Raw genomic sequence first — 24,642 nt, 5'->3', positions numbered from 1 at the left:
TAAATTATATTCAACTAAGTCAAATATCTTGGTGAAAATAATCATTTTGTCGACTATAATTTCTAAAAAAATTCACATTGTTCGGATTTTAATTTCGTAAGTTAAGAGTCCAAAATAAAAAAATCTTTTAACTAACTATTTTAATAAGGATTTTTGCAGTTAGTTAAAAAAAAATGTGTGTTAGATCTGCCAGCAATTTCAGATATTTTTAGCTTCGAAATTGACACTAAAAGTGAAATCAAGTAATCATCGGCTCAGTTATCTTGATGGTATTCACAAATACTGTATTAATTGAAAAAAACTCTTAACTAACTATATAGACAATAAAATTTCCTAAAATTATTAGTAATTCATATGTTTGTAAGATAAGTGGTTGATGGACAATCTGGTTTGAAAAATCACATATTTGAGCCAAACAGCGCACGGACCGCGTACACGGCCTTAACTATTGGAAATTAATAATCAAATGACGCATATATAAATGTTGTTTGACAATATCTAGATTGACACTATAAAAAATTATGCCATTTAAGTAACTTGGGAAGAGAAACATAGCTTAAAGAATGTAAGTTGTATAATGTTAATTTTGTAACAGCGCCATCTATGAGATTTCGTAAAAATCAAATCAATTTACATGTTAACACTACTGAACACAATGTTAAAAATTAATAATTTAAATATAATTATGTTATTTATTTATTTAACTCTTTAACCCATATCTTCCGTTCCCTATAAGATATATTTCGTGTAAATAATAAACTACATTTTTTTTAAAGTGAGGGTAGATGTTTATTATTTTAAGTAAAAATAGACACCATTATCTACAGTTAATCTAATGATTGTGTTCCAAAGAGTATAATAATATATTGTTGTGATCATTAGTTACAATTTTAAAAATCTTCGTGTTTTATAAATTTACTAGCTTACCGCCCGCGGCTTCGTCCGCTTTGTCTAAAACCTAATAAATTATGTACTAAAACCTTCCTCTTGAATTAGTCTATCTATTAAAAAAACCGCATCAAAATCTGCTGCGAAGTTTTAAAGATTTAAGCATACAAAGGGACATAGGGACATAGGGACACAGAAAGCGACTTTTTTTATACTATGTAGTGATATTTATAAAGCAATTGAATGCCATAAAACAAAAAATATCAAATGCAATCTTCGTGTTTTGTGAATTTTCACCATCATGCGTTCCCACAAAAGGTAAGTTGTTGTTGTTTGTTGGTAAGTTGTTAAATGAAATGAAATGAATGATTCTTTTATTATTTTGAGGTGCATTGGGAACAGAAGTTTTTGATAAAATTTTATTTGTAAGTAGCTTTTTTTATAGATTTACAGTTAACTTTTGATTTTTTTATTTACAGATTCAATGCTAATAAAATTATATCGCCTTTGGAAGACGATTTCTGCTGATATTTTTACTACACCACTTGAAAATTGATGATTTGATGATAAAGACAGTAGCAGCGAGGATTAAGTGGAAATTAGTAATCATCCGCTTCGTCAATTTTTGACTGAAGTTAATGTCCAATGGTTCAATCATTGGAAGTATCTCGGGAAATTTTGGAGGATATTTTTCAGGAAGGAGAGGAGGGGCAGCCAACCACATATCAAACTACTACGTTTTAGTACCGAAAAAAATGTTATTGCCAAATGAAACGTAAATTTTGCACTCACAACTCAAGTAATGTTTTAAGTTATCAGATAACCGCAAAGTCAAAATTTTATTTTTATTTTGACTTTGCGGTTATCTGATTATAATATTTATCATTATGGCTATCGACGTACCGACCGTACTGGGATCAGAGTAGGTACATGATATACATCAGTAGTTCATCATCCAGGATTGCTTAGAGCATTTTCACACTGAAAAAGATGTTTTCTTTGAATTGTAGTTGCTTCATTTATTTATTTTTAATCATTTTACATAATATGTTTTATATTTTATAAATATATCATTTTCATTATTTAAGTAGATAAAATAAATTATGTAACGGTTTTATAAGAAAACACATTATATTTGTTAGGCGACGGTGATTTCTTCCAGGCAAAAGATATTCATCAGCTCAATAAAATTGAACAGTATGTTGTTAGTTATTCTTTAGATTCACAATTGTAATGAGCATTTCCGCATGCAAGTTGTATCGTAGTTTAGATATATCATAGTTTTTACATATTAAAGTTCCAACAAAACCCTCAAATTTTTTAGTAGAGTTGAGCAAGATAATTTGAAAAATGTGCCGTGTTAAGTATTATAGAAAAGGTTAGTACGTTGGTAATTATTATTTCTTCTTCATTTACATGTTGTTAGTAAAAATAAACTTTAACTTACAGTCAAAGTAGTCAAAGTATATTTTAACTAATACTACTTAATATCTATTATACTTATGTTCAGTATTTATCTGTATTATTATTGCTTGACAATTAATATATTTTCATGTCGTATACCAAATTATAAACATAAGTTTAATGTGTAATTAGCTGGATTTATTTTTACACACTCACAGACTTATATGTTATGTTAAATGATAAAAGAGTGTTAATATGTAGTGTAAATCATAATACATTTTTTCACAATTAAAAACTTTACTTACTCAATATGAAGACCGTTTGACAAATGATAGGGTGCATCATAATAAGATGAACATGAGCATAAGCAATGACTAGAGTAGGGACGCGAATATTACAATTATATGAGACAAGAACGATTAATAAGTTTGTTTAATGAAAGATTAAGAATTGAAACTATTCGGTCTCTGGAAACGTACGAATAGCGAGAGGCCCGTCTTACTGCAGACAGATTTCGTCTTAATGTCTTAAGGTAAACAATCTACGAATTCGGTGGTGTGGTCTGACAAATATAAAAGTGGGTTTGCTTATAACCTCACAATTGATTACAGATCATCTTCTGTATAGGCGATATTAACGTAGTATGTTCTTTTTGTAATGCTTTAAAGTGTAGTAAGGCGAGTCGGCTTTCGTTTGAAGATACACCGGAACCTTTGAAATCACTACTTTTAGACTACATTTACATACTGTGCAATTAGCGTTTAGCTACTATTATGTATTCTGTGGTGCAATGTAAACTGTTATTAGACAATATTCGCTCTTATAGTAGTGCGTTTCAAATGATCCTTTGGTGCTCAATAATTATCAGAAGATCCGTTCATGCTTACTTTTAAGATACAAGGTCAAGTTTACCATTTGATAGGATCCCTTTTGCCTGAAGGCCAACCTAAGTTTGTTTAAATATATTTTGTATTCGACTACAACGAATAGTGGAATACAAGAAATCAATATTTCTCAAATTTAAAACTGAACTCATTTCACAATTTTAGAACAGGTTAATTCGTATGTATGCAGTTTTAAATCGACATTAGAAGCTTTTCCTCAAGATGGTGATATCGGCACTCAGGAACTCCCTGGACGTGTTATAACGCCCAGGCCACAGTATTACAATTTTTCCTACAGTAGGGCGACGAATGTATTTTCGCATAGCAACGGAGGGGAACTCGCGGGGGGTCAAGTGACGCGGGCCACGTACCACAAACATGCTTAGTTTGTGGTATCGAGCGCGAAAGATAGTCATCGTGTTTTTAGTAAAGTTACTATGTAAACTAACGTAATTTAATACTTAGGTACATATTCTATAATGGTGTGCTCAAACTGTTAATCTACATTTAATTTAGATTATTATTTGATATATTTTTTATTTTATTTATTATACTTTATTGCATTAAAAAAATACATAAACACATATAACAAAGACAATTTTGAAATTGATACTAAGTAATGTAGAATTTAAACCACATTCATGTTTTCTTCAGATTTTAAGATTTTCTTATCAGAGTGTTCAATTTTAATGTAGTTAAATTTTATAAGAGACAATAGGTAATTAAGAAAATTTTAAAATAAAGTGTCACGTATTTTTTTTAAACGACGAATGACGAAAAACGACCTAATCGCGGACGAAGTCGCGGGCAACAGCTAGTGAATAATAGAGAGCCGTAAAACGTTTTGGTGCCCCTTCATAATGGAAGGCGTAGAGAATATTTATGAATTAACATATCATTGAATACCTACGCATTATTCGTATTGTTATTTTTTCAGGTACCTATATCAATTATTGCTTGATATTTCCTTCCACGTTTTTTTTAAATGTGATCGTGTATTTTTTATTCTTCATCAATAAATATCAGACTTTTAAATATATTTTTTGTTTTTCTTTATATTAAAATTAAATGTTGAAGAAATTAATTGTAAATAAAGAGAACTATATCCTTAAAATAATAAATTGTTGCATCCAATATAATATAGGGTGTAATAAGGTCGATCTAACAAGCCATGAACACAGCGCACACGATACAATAAGCCGGTATCGGATGATGCGTTAATTACCATTTTATTAGACCCTTATCCGGGAGCATTAACCATATTGCATATCACAACATAATAATCTTCATTATCCGATAAACATTTGAATTGAATGGCTTGTTACAATGATGTAATATTTCATGATACAGGGCGATATCGCGTAATGAATGAGGACACATTTTGCTGCTTTCTTATATTGTAAAAATACGGGAGCCGCGCCTAAATACGGACCACCATGTAAATTATTTCGCTGGCGAGTCTGAATTATCTCGGAGCCGTCACAATAAAACTCCGTCGCTGGTTTTATCAGAAGAAGGTACACGTTGCCATAATTCATTAGCCCAACGGTCCGTATGTGTTCGGGCGTAAAAATATTATATTAATCTGTGAAGTTAGTGTACTGCATTGTGTCCCTCGTACACGTGATATTTATTGCGTCGTATGGAAGGAGTAGGCGCGCCGTTGTCTCCTGTCTTGGAATTTGTCGCATAGTTATAAATTATTATGCCAACAAATAATGTTCTCTATTAGCGCAGCGGGCTTCAGGCGATTTATCACGGTAATGTCAGTTAGTCAGTTTAGGCAACGTTCAAATTGAGTAATTATTGTAATTAGAAGCGTGTTTTTCTCCGATTGCTTGTATCCGAACCGGTTTGATTTATTAGCGATAAGTAATATGCGAAAATTGATAAACCCATTGAGATCATTTGGACGACGTTTAAGTCATTATCGTATTAACACTGATTGAAATAAAAATAAATTTAAATTCGTACCTATACAATTTAAATAACAATGAAATTTACATTAAATTTAACTATTTCATTTCCATGTAAAAGAAAACGTATCGTGTACCTAATAAAATCACGAAACTCGTAAGCAACATTCAGCAATGTAGAGAAGAATTTAATCAGTGTAGTGAACGGTATGTCGATGATGTCTCACACTCAACTCGAAACAAATTGGAGCGAGTGCGAACACAACAAACCTTACAATTGAAATTTTTAAGATGCCTGTTACATTTTCCGTAGTGGAAGCACGTAACACTCAGCGGGGGTTGTTTCGTTACACGAAATTCGACACAATACCGTTCGTCTCTTTATAATTGCGCCGCAAATGCTCCGATATTGCTTGCTACGTGACACACAATTCCCCGTAAAACACAGTACCTACATTGCGCACGGAATTTCTATTTTACAGCGTAATCATATGTATCTCGGGCGAGTTACTGCTCGCCTTGTTTGTGCTTCTGGATAAGGGTCGATAAGTCCACCTGAGTCCGTTCTAAACTAGATTTTTCTACATCCTTCCACTTATCAAGGGAAGCTAATGTAATGCCAATTAACTAAGTAAGAGCGAGATAGCGACCGTAGATCTTTTTTGCATTTATCGTATATTTTTCACTATCTCTATGTGATTAGGTCGCGCAACATCAAAGGATTCGATAGACGAATAAATAAATTAGAGCTTGTTCTTTATTGTTAATGATTATGTTGTTTACAAATTGAATTCCATAAGGAATTTAGCACTAAATTGTCTATGGGAAATACATAACATATTCATATGAATCATATTTAATGGAAAATACAAAAAAGTATATTATACTTAATAACTTTTACATAGCTCTAAAATAAGCTAATGTTTTACTTTTGTATTTATTTTTTTGTATGATCTTAGACTTTAGAGTTTAGAGAGATGTGTTCTCGACGATTTTTTATTTCTCGATGATTTAAACAAGATAATTGATAAGTTAAACAAGATAATATGAATATTTTACAACAAAATCCAACACTCTCCAATATTATTTCGATTCCAACAATAAATAAACAGTCACAACAATCCTACCACTTAGCACATTCGTCTATTTGTAACGCCCTCGCCGTACAAAAAAACAATTTGTATCTATCGATATTGAATGTAAATCAAATGTTAAATAGCTTTGTGTGAATCACAATCAATCACCGGCCATTAGTCAGCGTGCGATGTACGGACAATGCGTACCTACTTATACTAGTATACATCTATAATACGTAGTTACTGTTTGGGAAAAACTTATTACTGTATTCAACCGCATAGCAATTGTGGCTGGTTAAGGAAAACATTGTGTGATATATGGTGAGGTAAATAAATTTAATTGTCTAGCGATAATTTGAACTGTGCGTCGCTATAAAAGGTTCAAATGCCATTGACAGATATGGCCAATTATTAAGAGAATTTGCCTAGTCAACACTTAATAAATTTGACATAATAAATTGTATATTAATATTAGACATATAATTATAGCACAATAATATGTAAATGTGCAATAAAAGCACCATAATTATAGAATATCATTACATTTACAATGCTTAATTAATCAAATTTCTAATTTGCGAACATTTATACTAGGGTATCTAAATATTAATGAACAAGTGGAATATGAATACTATTTATTCTAAATCACGTTCATTAAGTTTCAAAACTACTGTAGCAATTAAATAACAGATGCGTACTAACAACGATATTGCAACAATGCTTCATCACACATTCTAAAACACATGCGAAACTAATTGCAATTTGTCGTACATTTCTCTCTTTGTTTTATTTAAAACGCATACTGCTTAATAAAGTGACCAACTCGTCACGAGCTAAATCGTCTTGTATAGAAATAAAATATAACAATTAACAGATGTTCCTGGAGAGAAACGAGGCGAGCGACATGACGATACAGCAGTTTTAAGTATTCATGAGAAATCGATGCAGTTTCAACAGCACTGTGGGATGTTTCATTTTGTTGTTTCGTCAATGAGTTTTTTATTTTTTATTTTATTATACTTTTATCCTCAACAATTGTATCACGTATACACATGTAGTCTCTGTATTAATAAAGATGATTTCTAGTCTTGATAGTATATTGTATATTTGTTTATTTTTTCTTTTTTTGTTTTCAATACGAACTCTACAAATAAAAACGTCACATAAAACATTCTGAAATATCGCGCCTAGGTTTATCAAACCGAAATTCTAACAAAAAAAAAGTCGAATATCTTCACTTCCTTTATACCTACATGTTATACAAACATAATACACATAACAGCTGCTAAAGCTAGTGCTATCAGAACATACAGCACGGCGTGTGTCGGCGCTTACCATCAGGCGACGCGTATGCCGCTACGCATTCCATCATCAAAAAACGTACGCAAAACTAAGGAATTCCTGCATCAAAAAAATCAAAATCGTGATCGCAAGTGGCCACAATATGTTTGTCACAGTTTCATACAGGGTGCAGATGTTACCGGCGATTGTTTGCAAATAGCTCGCGCTGAGTTCGCGACAGTTTCTAATTGTGCCACGACAATGCGTAATCTAACCGGCCTCTTTTGAAGGCACGTAGAGGTTGACGCAGCGGACAAAAATATGTAGAGCGCGCTTACATTTTCAAACGTAGATTTCATATTTTACAAAAATTATGCTTGATGATGAATTGAGATTAAAGTTTACATTTTGATATGTGTTTGGTATAATATAATAAAAAAATATCTATCGTATTACTAACGAATCACATCGAACTACAGGATTTGCTCATACGGTTTTCTCTATCATTTGCTTTAATGATATTCTTATTCAGACGTGCTTGACCGCTTCATGCAACTAACAAACATTAACAACTAAAAACTTAGCATTTAAACTATTTAAATTCACACTAGTCAAATCATCACAAGACCTACCGAGAACAATAACTATTAAAAAAAAACGTTGCAACTCCACAGATTCCCTGTCCAGCAGTCTATAGGTTGCCAGGTGTCACGCCACACAAACGCATCGTTGGTTTTCGCGGCAAATTGGCCGTGTTGCGATCCACACTACTAAGGGTTCGGATCACGTGCAAAATCCCATCAATTTAAATGCCATGCTTTAAACCCCTTTAAGTTTAATAAGCCGGCAATGGCCACGCTGTAAAAAGTTCCCTCGTTGCAATAATTTTATCACCTATAGCTCTATTTTTTCTTTATCGCGATCAAAATGAACCAATTTACATATTACGCGATGGGATTTGTTAATTATTTGTAATTTACTTCTTTATAATTAATATTTAATAAATTAATGATTTTTATAGATATTCAATATTTAAGACACGATTACTTTATTAAATTCATCAGTTAGTTATCATAGCTTTAACTGGTAATTGACACAAACGTTAGTAAATAGTCTGTCGTGAAGTCTGAAGTCTAATTTCAATTTTTCATCACATTACATGCATCTGTTGTTCATTTCCAATACATATACCTAGGTACCTAAAATGTTTCAAAAATATTTAACCCAAGTTTACTTTTACCTACAAGTATTTATGTAATGTATTTAACATCAAAAAGCAGTATATTGCCTACATAGTGACAACACGATTGCATCTCCGATACACGAACAAACAACACAAAATACGTATGTTGTATATTACCTACGTTTTTGTTAATATTGTACTGTACCTAATGAGTTGTTTGATGTGCCAACGGTGATTACCTGAAACAAAAACACATCATTATAATTTCATAATATTCGCATGGGTACTGAGGAGGCGTCGATTTCTAAATATACATTTAATGACGTCCTAGATGCTTTCGTTAATGCATGTGACATCCGTGTTATTGTTAGATGTTTTCTAAACAAATTACTTAAATTACATTGAGGTTCATAAACTATGATTCGTTTACGAGTTACAATTATGTATTATTACTCATTATAGGACTGCGGCGTCCAAATAGGATCAAATTTATGTATAATCTTTCTTTTATCACAAAACAATAAGAATAAATAGAGCACGACCGCTGTTTAGTATGCAAAAAATAGATTCAAGCATTCATTTCTAAAAATAAAAAACACAAATTTAAATAAATTTTAAATATACCAACATTTGTCCCAACCACGATTGTACCTGCATAAAAAGCAACAATTCACCTGGTCAACCCTACGATAAGCAGTAGCGAACAATACACCACAAGCACGGGGGCGTTCTGACGCTGAGGAATGATCAGCCGCGTGGAAATGACGACTTAATGGATTATACGTGTCCACCGACGCCGAGATAAGTGTCGCCTCACTATCGACACCGTCGCCCGAGATTAGGCACCGAAATTACAAAAATTAATAACATAATGGAAATCGAGCGGGGATCGTTTTATGCGTCGATGCGCAAGCGATAAGGGAACCCGACCATTTATATGACAGTTATTGCGTTTCACTCACGTGTTAAATTATACATCGGTTCCGTGTCACGTTAGGCGTGAACTTATGTGGGCTCTCTATTTGTATTATTTAACGCGAGGTATTTCAACGCGAGGCAAGATTTTAGGATGTGAAGTGTGGGGGGCCGTTCGCGTGACTCGCGCTCCTCGCGCTCCTCGCGTCGTTTGTTTTTCGTAACGTGCGCTATGCCACAGTGTAAAATATATCAAAAGTAAATTGTGATCAATTTTTATTATGTAAGCAATGTAAAAGTGTTTGTGTCAGATTGTAAATATAAAAGTAAATAAAGTAAGCATTTACAACTTTATAAACTGAGATAAGTAGGTACTAGGAATTTATTAATTAGCACAACATAATTATGGAAGTACTTGGTGTAACTAATAAATATTACTTGCTGCTACCAGTAGAAGCTTAGAGTATTATAATATTAGAATAGTATAGAGCGCGTGTATTGCACAAATTGCTTAGTGCGCATCGAAGGCAGATGAGCTATAGATACTATATAAATGTGTGTGTGACAAATAGGGATGGGTAGGTATCAATTGCGTGTTGAGCTATCGATAAGTTATGTAAATAAATATGTAACATAAGAAAATATATTGTTCAATATGTTATTAAAGGAGAAATGTATGCAGAAAGTATAAATATATGTAATTTTAAATAATAATGTAAAGTCTTCTATTAATTATAAGTAGTTAAAAAAAAATTTATAATTGAAATATCTGAAAAAATGTGTGGACTTCTTAACTATTAAAATTAAGAAAATAAAAGATCGGGTTTAGTACTATTTTTTAATAATAAATCAAATAATAATAGTATTTAATGTTAAATAAAAATAAGAATTAATTAATAATTTAAAATGAAATAATAAACAATATAAATATATATCAATTCTATACCTACCTACCAAAACCTTCAAAAATCAATTAAGCGGTTAAAATATAATATCGTAACATTACATACTTTACATTTACACTATAATACATTCGCATTCATAATATTAGAAAGTGTATGATACAAAACACAACACAAAATTATTTTTAATATATTTTTAAAAGAGTTTTAATATTAAAGTCAAATATTAATATGTTAAAATATAGTTTTTCTTGTAAACTATCGAGTACAGCGTTGGTCAAGTCACATCACTACGATCACGTGGCGGCAGTAAGGTGTGCGAAGGGTGCGCGAGCGAGCCTGCGCGTGTCCGCCTCCCACTTCCCCTTGTATTTATTATCTAATATCTATTTATTTAATCAGGCATAGTATGGTGCTGAAACGAGACATAGAAGGAGCGTAAATAAACAGAATGGAAGCAACCTTATAACTCAATAAATAAAGTATATTTTTAAATGTAGTTCCGTTCATAGTAAAAGCCGCTTTGCGTGTTTTATTGTTTCGTCTTTCACATTCGTTACAAAAATTGTGATCGAGTAACGTCTACTGCACTCTTCCTAGTTTATAATGTCAACTAAAAAAAATGAGACACGAAAAAAATCTCAATCGTCACCTAGGAACGTATAACGTAGAACCTATAATCCCATATAATAATTACCATTCCGTATTCACGGTTTCTGTATTCGAGGCATATATTTTATGGAACATATACCCCGCCAATAAGGAACTTTTACTGTAGTGATTAATAATTATTATAAGTCAATAATCATTATTATTTGACTATTATCAATTATTTTTTAACTAATAATCATTATTGTTTTTTTCCTTAAAATAAACAACTGTAATTAATAATCTTTAATAATAATACCCCAAAATTATGCAAATAATACACCAATTACGTAATAATAATCCATACTAATATTATAAATGCGAACGTAACTCTGTCTGTCTGTCTGTTACTCAATCACGCCTAAACTACTGAACCAATTTGCATGAAATTTGGTATAGAGATATTTTGATACCCGAAAAAGGGCATAGGCTACCTTTTATTGCGAAATATGTACCACGGGCGAAGCCGGGGCGGACCACTAGTATTATATATATAAAACAAATTATTATAAACTAAACTCTTATTTCACAGTAACGCAGCTTTTATCGTTTTGAAATAAAAGCATACGAGGTGAAACTTTATGACCAACTGATATTTTTATTCTGTGTCATCAAGTAACTACGTTTTTATCATATTACTCAATTTACATACCGTTTCTTATAGTTTACTCTTTTTTTTGATACTGACACTGCTTTCTTCCGAATTTTGTTTGTTTTGTTACCCATTTTCAATAATTTATCGTTACTCAAAACGTAAAATCGAGCGGAGATAATTTGACACAGGTCCTACGTTAGCAAGCGCCTGATCAGGACTGGCGGGGTAGCGGGCAGCGCGGTTTGTAAAGAAAACGCTGGGCAACGTTAAGTTCTGAGATATAATATGTATTTAATAATTACAGGGCTTCAGTAGAAAACCAAAATTTAGCACGTTTTCTGCAGTACATCAAAATACATATCCTTATATAAAAATTATTTCCAAAATCAGAAATTTCATTAATAAATAATTCGTTTTCGATCTTTATTTTAGCCTATTTTTATGATTTTATATGATCGACCAAAATACACGTGGTTGTGTAACAAATTAGCACACTTTTTAGGAAATATCTTGAAGTGTATTGATTATTTTTTCTAGAAGCGTCATATAATTGCAAATACATGAAAAATTTGATCTTGCAAACCAATTTTACTCCGCTTCGCTGAAAGGACTCCCCTTAAAACGATTTCAATTTATTAATCATTTTATATTAATTCAATTTTTTATCGTTATATTTCATGGAGACCTTCTAGAAAACATACAACAGAACTAGGTATGAAATAAGGTTATCATGATACGTCTTTGTTAAAATGTGTAACAATCTACGGTACTCGAAACGGGCGCTAGTTAGAGCAATTCACAACAATGCTCGAAATAATAAATTACAATTGAAGTTTCAAGTGTTCCATGAATCATCGAGGCATCTGACCCACATCATCTACGTCTATCGTGTGTACCCACGCGCTGCGCCCTGACAGTTGCGTGACGACACATCGCATTGTAAATTGAAATCGGACATTGTTATAACGAGCCACAAATAGCAGCCCGACGCACATTAAATAGCCTCACAATAACCAACGATTTACCGGCAATCTATTCCATTCTATTTTAAAGAACGGCTCTCCGAGCCTCCTCGCGACAAAAAGTCGAAGGATCACCCGCTGATCTTTTGTGCTATCCGGTCGCGCCCTGGACGAGCGACCCGTGGGATACGTGATATATCGAGCCGGTGCTAACGCTATTCCCATTAGAGAACCATTTGCGATATTTACACAAAGGTAAGAAAGCTGCGGGACCGTACTAGTGGTGCGATTGCAAATTTTCCACTTCTCGCGTGTCAAAGGAGATAATTTATAGCAATTGAGATATAGAGGGTGCCCCGAGTCGGCGAACACTCGCATAAATACAGCCACGACGGACGCAAGCCATCCTATCACCTCGACACTATATAAAATTATGATCTAAACCATTTATTACGGGATGTTAAGCATATTGTGCCTTATAAGAGTATTGATGTTCGCAATAAACAAGGTTTTGATCGTACGTTTAACAGAAGTTGTTATTTACTGCAAAAATATGTCGTTTCAATTTATTTGAGAGCTATAAAGATGCGAATAACTTTAGTTATTAAATATTTATGCCGTTTATACTTCTTAAGACCGTGTTACTTTGTGATTTATATAATTTTTATCGGTTTTTTTATATATATATCAGTTTGAATATGCCTTTTGATTATACTTATGCCTTATTCCTATAAATTATATATTATTTGAAAGTGAATTAATAAACTCTATCTTAACTAAAATAACATTAATGAAATATTATCTTTAAAATTACATGTTATTCATTTAATATTAAAACCTAATTTTCATGCACATTACAAAATAATATCAAAAACAATTCCGTGGTTTCGAGCCTTCCTCAAATTTTTTGCACATCAAACTGTGAATAGCCATCTATTATCAAACAGCCCGAACACAATAGACGCATAATATGCAAGTCCTGGCATTTCGCATCTTGAGTGTTATTAATGATTCGTGTTCGGAAATATGTTGCTGCATTGTGAAGAACAAAACTATAATAACACCTTTTCACCGATGCGTATAAATCACAAAATGCACTCCGTCCCAAAAAATTTACCACATTTTTCAAAATGAAACCGTTCCAAAAATTATTACCTACAAAACACATAATGTTTGGATGTTTAATTTGATTACGGGTTTAGAGTAGACCTGTGTAGAATTATATCAAAATCGTTTAACTTAAATGGCGGTCGATTAAGATGGGAATTCTTAGGAAATGCAATTCGCTTTTAAATTAAAAGTTAAGGATATGCAATATTATACCGTATACCCTTAATTGCCTGTATGGCGTGTAAAAGTATTCGCGTGCGAAGGAAGTTTCGAATTAATAGCGATGTGTGGTAGCTTGGGAATGAATTAAATATTTATCACATAGCCCCGGGACCACAGACAAATATGCATCCGAATATATTACTTGCTCTATAATTATAAAGTGCATGCTATGCAAAAACTGGCAGACAATACGTCCGTTCTGCGAGCGATATGTAACTTTCCTTATACGGAACAAATACTGTCTACAACTTTATACCGTTATGCATTATTTTATCGTCTCTACTATGACATTTACATCGAGGTGTTCATAACATGTTTTATAACGAGCTTTTATATTGACAATTAAAACAATAACTTTTAAAAAATATTGCAAATAATACAAATGAATATAACATTTAAAGGATATAAACGTTTATCATTACGCCGAGTGAGGTTGTAATTTTCATTAACCGCAATGAGTAAACAAAATATCAGCAATCATGAAATGTTCACATCACAATTCTCTCCGCGAAGTGTTAACAAGCGGCAACCGCGGCAATGCGCGAGCGCACTACCTGGGCAGCTGGCTCGATCCCCCACCAAGCTTCGAGCTCTCCCCGAAACCGTCCATCTATCTCGCTCCGACATATTCACTGAAAGCTTGTTCGAGCATTACAAAAAGCGGTTTCGTTTCTCTGTGTTGCGTTCGACGTATCGCTGTGTGCGTTCAGTATTTTTCTGACAAGCTTCGCTCCGAAAAGGTTAGGGCGTAACTTAGAGCTGCTTATATGGCGTTTGCGACGTTTCGGTCCCGGGCTATAGTTTACCTGTTGGAACGCGTGAACCAGCGCGGCCTTGTGCGCGAGCGCAACGCAGGTTCGAGTTTAAGTCAGTCCCACCCCAGTCCTCGGCGCGGACGCACGCGTAACGTGTCTCGCACCGCAACATACTTACGATCTTGTCCAATTAGTGTTCGCGCGGAACAAGAGTGACTGGTTTCGGTTGAGAAGTAGTTCAGTTGCAAGTACAAACGATATGAACTTGTCGATAGAATTATATAATTATGTGCAGTTATAGTGCGGCGAATAATAAATGAAAGTATGTTCGAGTTAAAGTTAAGTTTGTGATACCAAAACAATGTGTATAATGTGGTTCACGAGCGCTCTTTTGGCGCTGAGCGCTGTTGTACCAGCCTGGAGTGCTTCGTTATCGACAACAGGAGCTCGTTATCAGGCTCCTGACGAGTGTCGATGGACCACCGATGATGAAGATGCCGGAGTGGCATTACAGTGCAGACTTAGGACTATCAATAGCGAATTGGAAAATACTAATTTTAGTGCTATTCAACCTCACCTCACAGTACGCCTGCGATTAGAATGTAGCGACGCACTATTCTTTCAAAGCTCTCTATCTCCCGGCAGCTTTCGTCAGTTGGTAGAGTTAAGAGAACTAACGATCGAGTATTGTAAAATCGGAAATCTATCCGACGGCGCTTTCACGGGTCTTCGAGAACTAAGAAATTTAACAATACGAACGCACAACACAGATTGGTCTACTATGTCACTTGAAGTCACACCTACTGCGTTTTCAAGGGATGTACAAAGTTTAGAACGATTGGATCTCAGTGAAAATAACATGTTGACGTTTCCCGATGGTGCTTTATGTACGCTGAGAAATCTAGAGTACTTAAACATGACTGGCAACAGAATGAGAGATGTCAGTCATTTTCAGTTTTCGACGGCGCATCGTCACCCTACTGAAAAATGTGGTGATAGTCTAATAGTACTTGATTTATCAAGAAATTTAATAGATACGCTTCCGCCAGGACTTCTATCTGGTTTAAAGCGACTGCAAAAATTATACATTCAAGGGAATGGATTAACATCCGTGGCAGATAGAGCTTTAGAAGGGCTCATTTCGCTAACAACGGTTAGATTTTCTGACAATCAGCTGACGAGCTTACCGCCGGAATTATTTAGCGATACAAAAGAATTAAAAGAAATTTATCTCAACAACAATACAATAACTGTTCTCGCTCCCGGATTATTTAGCGATCTATTCCAACTTCTTGTCTTGGATTTATCTCACAACGAATTAACATCTGATTGGATAAATACATCTACTTTTTCCGGATTAAAAAGATTAGTTTTTTTAGACTTTTCACACAATAGAGTTTCAAAAATGGAAATCGCTTTGTTTAGAGATTTACACAATTTACAAATATTGAAGATGCAAGATAACTTCATTGAACATATTCCAGAAAATGTATTCAGTTCGCTCGGCAATTTACATACGTTAATATTATCAAACAACCGATTAACAAACATTGAAAGTTATTCATTCACCGGACTGTCCACATTATCCGTCTTGTCGATAGACAGTAACCGAATAACAAAGATACACCCGCATGCCTTACGCAACTGCACGTCTCTACAAGATTTGCATATAAATGGAAATAGACTAGATGAAGTTCCCATCGCTTTGAAAGAAATCCCACAACTTAAAACTTTAGACTTGGGAGAGAATTTAATAGTGAGCATTGAAAATGCATCTTTTATGACTATGCAACAGATGTACGGTTTGCGTTTAACCGAAAATAATATCGGAAATATCAGCAAGGGAGTGTTTGACAAAATGACTTCACTGAAAATTCTCAACTTATCCAGAAATAAAATCCACAAAATTGAAGCGGGCTCGTTCGACGGAAACGTGAATCTACAGGCAATAAGACTAGATGGGAATTACTTGACCGACATCGGCGGTCTTTTCGCAAAGTTACCTAATTTGGTATGGTTGAACATTTCCGATAATCGCCTAGAATGGTTCGACTACGCTATGATTCCGACTGGATTGCAGTGGTTGGATATTCACGCTAACAGGATAGCTGAACTTGGAAATTACTTCGAGATTGAATCACAACTGTCGCTGAGTACTTTTGACGCGAGTTCTAACAGGCTAACGGAAATAACAGGAAGTGCGATACCGAACTCCGTCGAAATGTTGTATTTAAATGATAATTTAATATCCAAAGTTCAATCGTACACTTTCTTCAAAAAACCTAATTTAACGAGAGTGGATTTATACGGCAATAAAATAACTAGTTTAGACCCGAATTCCTTACGAATATCCGCAGTGCCTCAAGATAAATCAGTGCCTGAGTTCTTCATAGGCGGAAATCCATTAGAATGTGATTGTACGATGGAATGGCTACAAAAAATAAACACTGGGAACAGAGCGCGAACACAACCCAAACTAATGGACTTGGATAGCATTTATTGTAAATTGTTGTACAACCGCGGTAACTCATACGTGCCGCTTGTGGAAGCCGCGTCTCATCAGTTTTTATGTAAATACGAGTTCCATTGTTTCGCCCTGTGTCACTGCTGCGATTTTGATGCCTGTGATTGTGAAATGACCTGCCCGAATAACTGCACTTGTTATCACGACCAATCGTGGTCCGCGAACGTAGTGGAATGCTCGAGCGCGGGATATGTGAACACTTTACCCGACCGAATACCGATGGAGGCCACACAACTGTATCTCGACGGTAATGACATAAAAATGCTTCCAAGCCATGCATTTATCGGCAGAAAAAGACTTAAGGTTTTATATCTAAACTCGTCTAACATTGAAACTATTCATAATCGCACTTTCAACGGATTGAAGGAATTGGAAATATTACATCTCGACTACAACAGTTTATCTACTATTGAAGGTCAGGAATTTGATGGATTAGATAACTTGCGCGAGCTATACATAAACAATAATAAAATAAAAAGTATTGGAAAAGAGATGTTCAATCACATGGCGCGTTTGAAAGTTTTACATCTCGATCACAACAGATTGATTACATTGACAGTGTGGCAAATAAATCCTTCCATCACATCGTTAACTCTTTCATACAATCCGTGGTCTTGTGACTGTGAATATACAGAGATGTTTCGCGAGTGGACAAAACGAGTGTCTTCTATAACTGACTTATCAAGTATAAAATGTATATACTCCCGCAACGATACGAATGTGACTGTGTACAATGACGGTATGTTCAGTGATCCCACCTCAGGTTTTAATATAATTGAAGAAAACGGGACAATTTGCACTGGACTTCCAAGTATAAATAATAGCATCAACGGAAACTTAACCGCTACAAAAACTATAATCACAACCGAAGATGTTCAAGATTACATTCCATTATTGGTGTCGACGCTCGGAGCATTTTTACTCGTATTATTTGTCGTCATGATAGTGTTTATATTCAGACAAGAGATGAGGGTGTGGTTTCACTCCAAATTCGGAATGAGATTATTCTACAAAGCGAGTGATGTAGACCGTGACGATAAAGAGAAGTTGTACGATGCGTTCGTGAGCTACAGTTCTAAAGACGAAGCCTGGGTCACAGAGAAGCTTGCGCCTGTGTTGGAGCGAGGCGACCCCGCCTACAAACTGTATCTGCATTACCGCGACTTTCCCGTCGGCGGCTATGTAGCCGATAACATAATACAGGCCGTTGAGTCGTCGCGTCGTACAATCATGGTACTAAGTGAGAACTTTATAAAGTCTGAATGGTGTCGATTCGAGTTTAAATCTGCGCACCATCAAGTGTTAAGAGATAGAAGAAGGAGGTTGATAGTGATATTATTAGGTGAAGTACCACAAAAGGATCTCGATCCCGATATAAGACTGTATCTGAAAACCAATACGCATATACAGTGGGGCGATAAGATGTTTTGGGAAAAGTTGAGGTTCGCGTTGCCTGACGTGAATAACAAGCAGCGGTGTAGAGGCATGCCGAGTCCTGGGGCGAGCGCGATGGCGATGCACCGACACCATCATCCCAGGAACCACCTGGGTGCGTTGCCGCCGCCGCCGGTGCACGGGGCGCACCCCGTGCTGCCGCCGCACCCGTCCCACTCGGCACACCAGCTGCCCTCCCGGTCGTCCCCTAGAAACCTTTCCGTCCATGTGTAGTGAATGAACTTAGTGAAGTGACGGTGCAGTTCCAATGGTGACAGTGTATATTGTGATGGCTAGTCCGTTAGCGTACGTATTGTAAATATTAACCATTGCTTTAGTTATAAGACATTAGATTGTAAATAATTTCATTTAATGCGCTCAAAACTTTACTTGGACTGTTTATAAAGTATATTTTAATGAAAAACTATTGGAGTGAAAGGTGTTAAGTGTCTATTTAAATAATTGGGCCTTTATAGGCTGTGCTTGTTAGGCAAAACTTGCCAATTACTATTAGAACGACTTAATATGGCAGTGTTGCCAAAATCTGTGATAAATTTAGTTGTAGTTAGATAGAAACGATTAATTATCCCATCAATGTATATTTTGTAATTAAATTGTCTAAAGAATATTTATTGTAAAAATCAAATTTTGATCAAAAGTGATAAATTGAAATAAACCATAAATTGAATAATAACAAAGTAGTTTTCTTTATTCTCATTTCAATATATAGATATATCAAGTAAACGCATACAGACACAATACACATTTTACATAGTAATTTTGTAAAACAAAGTACAATAAATGATTTTAGTAACATACACACACAATTTTCCAATAAGAATGTAAATGTACAAACAGAAAGCTTTGACCATCATATTCGAAATTTTACACTACACAAAGTTCTTATAAGACATCATATTCATACAAAAATAATCTGTACACTTTTATAACAAACTACTAAAATACAAATATAAATTTGTTAGAAATCACAAAACATACACATCGTTTGACAACAATACAAATTAACAACATCCAAACACAATAGAGTTTACAGTTTATTACCAAATCATACAGTATACATCCACTAAACATGATACATGACACTTCAAACGCTATAACCATTTACGACCAATTTCGTATAACATTATAATATAATTCTTATAACTTTATACAATTCTCAACAAATTCACACTAACAAGATAATTACACAGCCTCGGCTCATGTTTATTCATCTCACTACCGATAAAAGACGAAATTATTCGCCGCTCATTGTACAAGCGCATTTTGTATTCCGATTAAAAATAATAGCAAGAAGATCCAGTTGAGTTATTTAAATGACCATCCCGCGGACGCTAGGATATTGCATATCAGGTTTTTTGCTTACGCGTCGGATATTTGTGCACGAGCGGTAGCGACAGCGATCGAGTAGGCAAAACCATTTATTTATATGGTGTAACACTATCTGCTATTTAAATAATTCCACATTTCTAATAGAATCAAATTGAAATTCAGTGTAAAATAAAAAATATATTCAAATTGTGTGTCGCTCTGTGATAGAATAAGTTGTAAATTCCATTAAACAATAATTATTCGTGCATTTTCTTATTGCTAATTCTAACAAGAAAATTACAATTAAAAAATTCTAATATCTATGCCTCATAATGAACACTAACTATTTATCTAAACTAAATTATTATAGTAAACAATAACAATTCAAAATAGACACCTAAAATAACTGTAACTGGCAATATTTATACATGGTGTCACCTAATAACATCTCATATCATACATCCAAATCGCCACCGCTCATCCCGACCGTTCCCATGGTCGCGCCCTTACCTCGGCCGACGACCGCGGCCTTTCAATCTGCGGTAATAAGCCTTCGCCCGAAGACCTAAGTAGGTGTGAAACAAGTGAACAGAACAAAAGGACTGCCAAACGTTCGCACTGCCTTTGTTGCTGTTGCGTTTGTGCATATTACAACTACCACGCGAAATTAAATGATGCGATTTCGACTTATTAGATATCATTTCTCTTATGTAGAGCAAAAATAACTAATTCTCATACAAGAATCAACACTTACATTTTTTTATTAGATCTTTTAGTTTATATTATGTCTATTAAAGTAGAAAGCAACCTTATAAGAATCTTCACAACTGACAACTCAATTTGTATGAAGCAGATAGTAATTATAAACAGTAGGTAATCCAATTATTGTACATCAAATGAAAACTAGATGAGCTTGTCACTTACCCAGTTTACACAAACACATTTAAAACACTATCAACTTAAACATCACATTTCTTACGCGACAAGAATCTACTCTCAACGTTAATCAGTATAATCACATCAGAAGTATGTTAAAAGTGAGAAATATAACCCATTATAGTGGCGTAGTGCCTTCAAGCATCATGCGGAGGGTTAACGATCCCTGCGGTCAGCGAGACCAAATGCATTTGAACTCGTCTAATATAAACTTACTGCCTTTACACTGAACTACGTTACATTTATAGTTCTTATAAGAAAGTGTTTAGATACATTGATCGGTGATTAGATAATTAATTTGTTAATATAACTCGGTTGAACTTAAACTACTAATGGATTGAATGAATGTATAAAATAATATTTTACAGTCTTATTTTACAATAGATTTAATTTATTAGCCACAATAAACTGGCACTGTTCACTCTCCAAATATCTTAAATAACAGTAAACTCTTTGGCTGGTTCATAGTCTAAAATTATTTACTAATAAATTTCATTTCTAAACAAAAACTAAGAAATATTATATCAGGTGGATGCTAGATAAAAACTTGATATATAGCTTACAGCATTAGAGTGATAATTCTTTTTTATGCGATAAAAAGACAAATGATCAGTCGCTTCACCTATTGGCAAACAAGAAATACTGCTTTTAAGCATTTGTAAAATATTACAGCGGGTGTAAAGAAATGTGAATGATTGCAACGTTTTATATTCCCATATTATGTTATGTAGTGTATGAGAGTTGTAGGTACTTCCGATTCTCACCATAGATGCAATACATTAATACCCAACACACATTGGTAGTGATTTTTGGTATTAAGAACATACTTGCTGAAATAATTATGCATTAAAAAATCCTTTAAAAAGTAAACTTAATATATTTTTAATTAATCAAATGCATAATCTATTTCGGTTAATATTATCCATTGCATGTTTGTAAAAACGCTTATATTTATTAGCCTAGTAGAGTATCTTTAAGATACCATTCTGATAATTTATAAGCTGAATTGAACTCTACAAATTAAGTAAGATATATAACGTTAAGGTTTACGTAGAGCATTTTTCAATCATACTTAAACATTTATTGGTACAGAACAAAAACTAGATAACTACTCTATCGGTACCTCATAGTTATTGAAAAATGCACATAAAAAGAGAGAGCCTTGCCCGTGTAAACGCATTTGCGGCTGTATTACTGTTATTTGCTCACCTGTTATTGTTTTACAATATACAGAAAACCGCATTCGAAAACACTGAAATAGCTTGCAAGGCGTTCGCAATAATGGGTAAACTATTATTGCATAAAACTAATTTTCGCTTGCATTCTTTCATTTTAACTGAGTCCAGATTTAATGAACATGCTAATTCTATAAATTATTATACCTTCTATTGTTTTGTATTATAATTCCTTATTTAAGTGCCTATTTATGTTTAGTTTTTTATGAGTCTCAAAATTTGCTTTCTATGTAAATGTGTTGCAATGTTTACAAGGAAATCTTAAATTAATTAATTAAATCAAGAAGTATGATAAAATGTTTTGAATAGGCCTATACTGTTCTTAAGCCTAAAATAGTACGTAACATGTTCTCGCTTTTGAAAAATAAACTAGATAGTGTATAAGTATGCTCTAGTTTCAGTAAAAACTTCTTCATATTCCTCAAAAATTGAATGCCAAAATTTTTATTTCTGTTAATAACTAATGTAATAACACTGTATAAGTGTGCCGCACATATGTGGCACATAGTTGTACAATTCGACAGCTGTCAACGATCATAAATATCTAACTAGGAAACACGAAAATGAAAAAAGGCTGCGTCGTGTACAACATTAATCAGAGCTCAGAGAAGGCGTAGAGAATTTATTTTACGATTGCTACACCGATGAAACGTTAAAAATGTTTGTATATTATGCCAACGTACACAGATATATGTATTTTTGTATGCTAGATACCGCAAGCGCACTCTTACTATAAATTTGATGAAATAATCACACTGTATTTTTATTATACCTTTTAGTCAACACTAATTCTTATTCCATACATTCTAACATATTATATCCTAAAGCTCACGCCATTATCATTTCTCTTTGATATATCATTTTAATGTTCTTTTAATCCTTAATATCCTTTTCGTGTAATCGTTTCATGTAATTTTTAGAAGAAGTTAAAAATAATGTTATGATTTCTCTGATTGTGTTTAAAAAACACTAAATCCTACTTTAAATTTCAGTCATGCAACAAAACAATTGGATCATAGTTAAATTAAATAACACTTTTTACTATCATTCTACACTAAGTCCATGCCAACGTTATATTGTTAGAAGCGATCAACGATAACAAGTGTACCGTGTAGCCGCGGTCCATCGCTGACTTCTAAACGTAAACTGTTCTGTGCTGTGTTAGGGTTACCAGATATTAAGCATGCTGCTAACAAAAGACTATGCATTTTAATTAATTCTATAAAAGTAAACGATTTTTGTGAATTCTCATATTTTTAAATAAAATTAGTATTTACTTCAACATGTGTTCGCAACATCAGAATTTACCTCTTCAGAAGTTAAAAGTAATTTTCTCACTAACAGTTTTCTTATAATATTAGGTACCTATTATAAATCATTTCAAAATATAAACTGTCAACGGACAAAAATAAAACTTTAATTAATTTAACGAATCATTACAAATTAAACGCTCTAAAATAAGCTACAGAAATTCCCTTAGAACTATATCCCTAATTCCAAACGCAAGTGAGAAAATAAATCCCGTGACACGAAAGAAAGCACCTCATATCGGGTAACCCTATGCTAGCTTTTTATTACTACAGGTTTGGGCCGTATCGATCGAATTCTACTCTCGAGATATCATAATCACCGGTTTGCGTTTATCGAAATATATAATCGTATAGCCGCAATAAATTCGTCTCATTTTAATAACCTGGGGGGTTACCATGATAGTTTGAAGCAGTATTAGTAGTAGTAAAGTGACAGAGCTATGTATGTTGTCTAGCGTCATCACGTTCCCACACGGGAAATAATACTGCTTAGACATCATGAAGGATTTAATGTTGTCCCATGAATAGTTTACGCTCTTTTGGAGAATTTGCTGTTAAACGTTTTCTTGGTACGGTCTATTCATATATGTAGATGATCGAGGTTTTATCAGGTACTTCAAATGACATCAATTTTGATTATACACATTGATAGATTGAAGTATCAATAACGTGGTTTTAATGTATATATCAATTTCCAAGTAACATGGGAATAATCGACATTTTCAAGTGAAAATGATCGTAAAAATATGACTGTACAAAATAAATTAATGTGTAGTAACTTATATTGAATCTATTTGTCTAAATTTTAAATGAAAAAATAGCTATAAACTTAAGTAGGATAGATTTTAAAACGATTTTAAAATAATGTGTCTAATTCCTATACATTTTTAAATTTGTACACAGCTTGACTTAATTTCAACATAATACACATCTTAACAATCATACATAGAAATGTCAAAAGTTTTAAAATAGGTTTATAGACGTGAGTACATGCAACAAAAAGCTGTACTCCCACCACAATATAAAAGACATCAACGGGCCGGCGTGTACGAATATAACTCGTTTCTAATATTTATAGGCTCTGACGCCTAATCTGACACCAATCCAATAGTATCAAGTTGTCTTCAAGTAGA

At 33.7% G+C, this 24,642-nt stretch overlaps 2 protein-coding genes across 2 annotated transcripts in view; one reads left to right on the top strand and one right to left on the bottom strand.

Annotated features, from left to right (window-relative positions):
- The window catches only part of LOC123696832 (lysine-specific histone demethylase 1A), a 315,499-nt gene that overhangs the window by 168,485 nt on the left and 122,372 nt on the right, over positions 1-24,642 (bottom strand). The window lies entirely within an intron of this gene.
- Positions 14,871-19,392, top strand: LOC123696831 (toll-like receptor Tollo). Its single transcript, XM_045643206.1, has one exon. It carries the CDS (start codon positions 15,103-15,105, stop codon positions 18,931-18,933), a length of 3,831 nt encoding a protein of 1,276 aa, XP_045499162.1. The 5' UTR covers positions 14,871-15,102; the 3' UTR covers positions 18,934-19,392.

This window comes from Colias croceus, chromosome 13 (genome assembly GCF_905220415.1).
Source record: "Colias croceus chromosome 13, ilColCroc2.1".
NCBI classification, from domain to species: Eukaryota; Metazoa; Arthropoda; class Insecta; order Lepidoptera; family Pieridae; genus Colias; species Colias croceus.
This window is presented reverse-complemented; position numbering and strand designations above follow the sequence as displayed.

What these genes read in the sequence shown, in the direction of transcription:
- LOC123696831 (XM_045643206.1), top strand. Translation starts at nt 15,103, where the DNA reads ATGTGTATAATGTGGTTCACGAGCGCTCTTTTGGCGCTGAGCGCTGTT.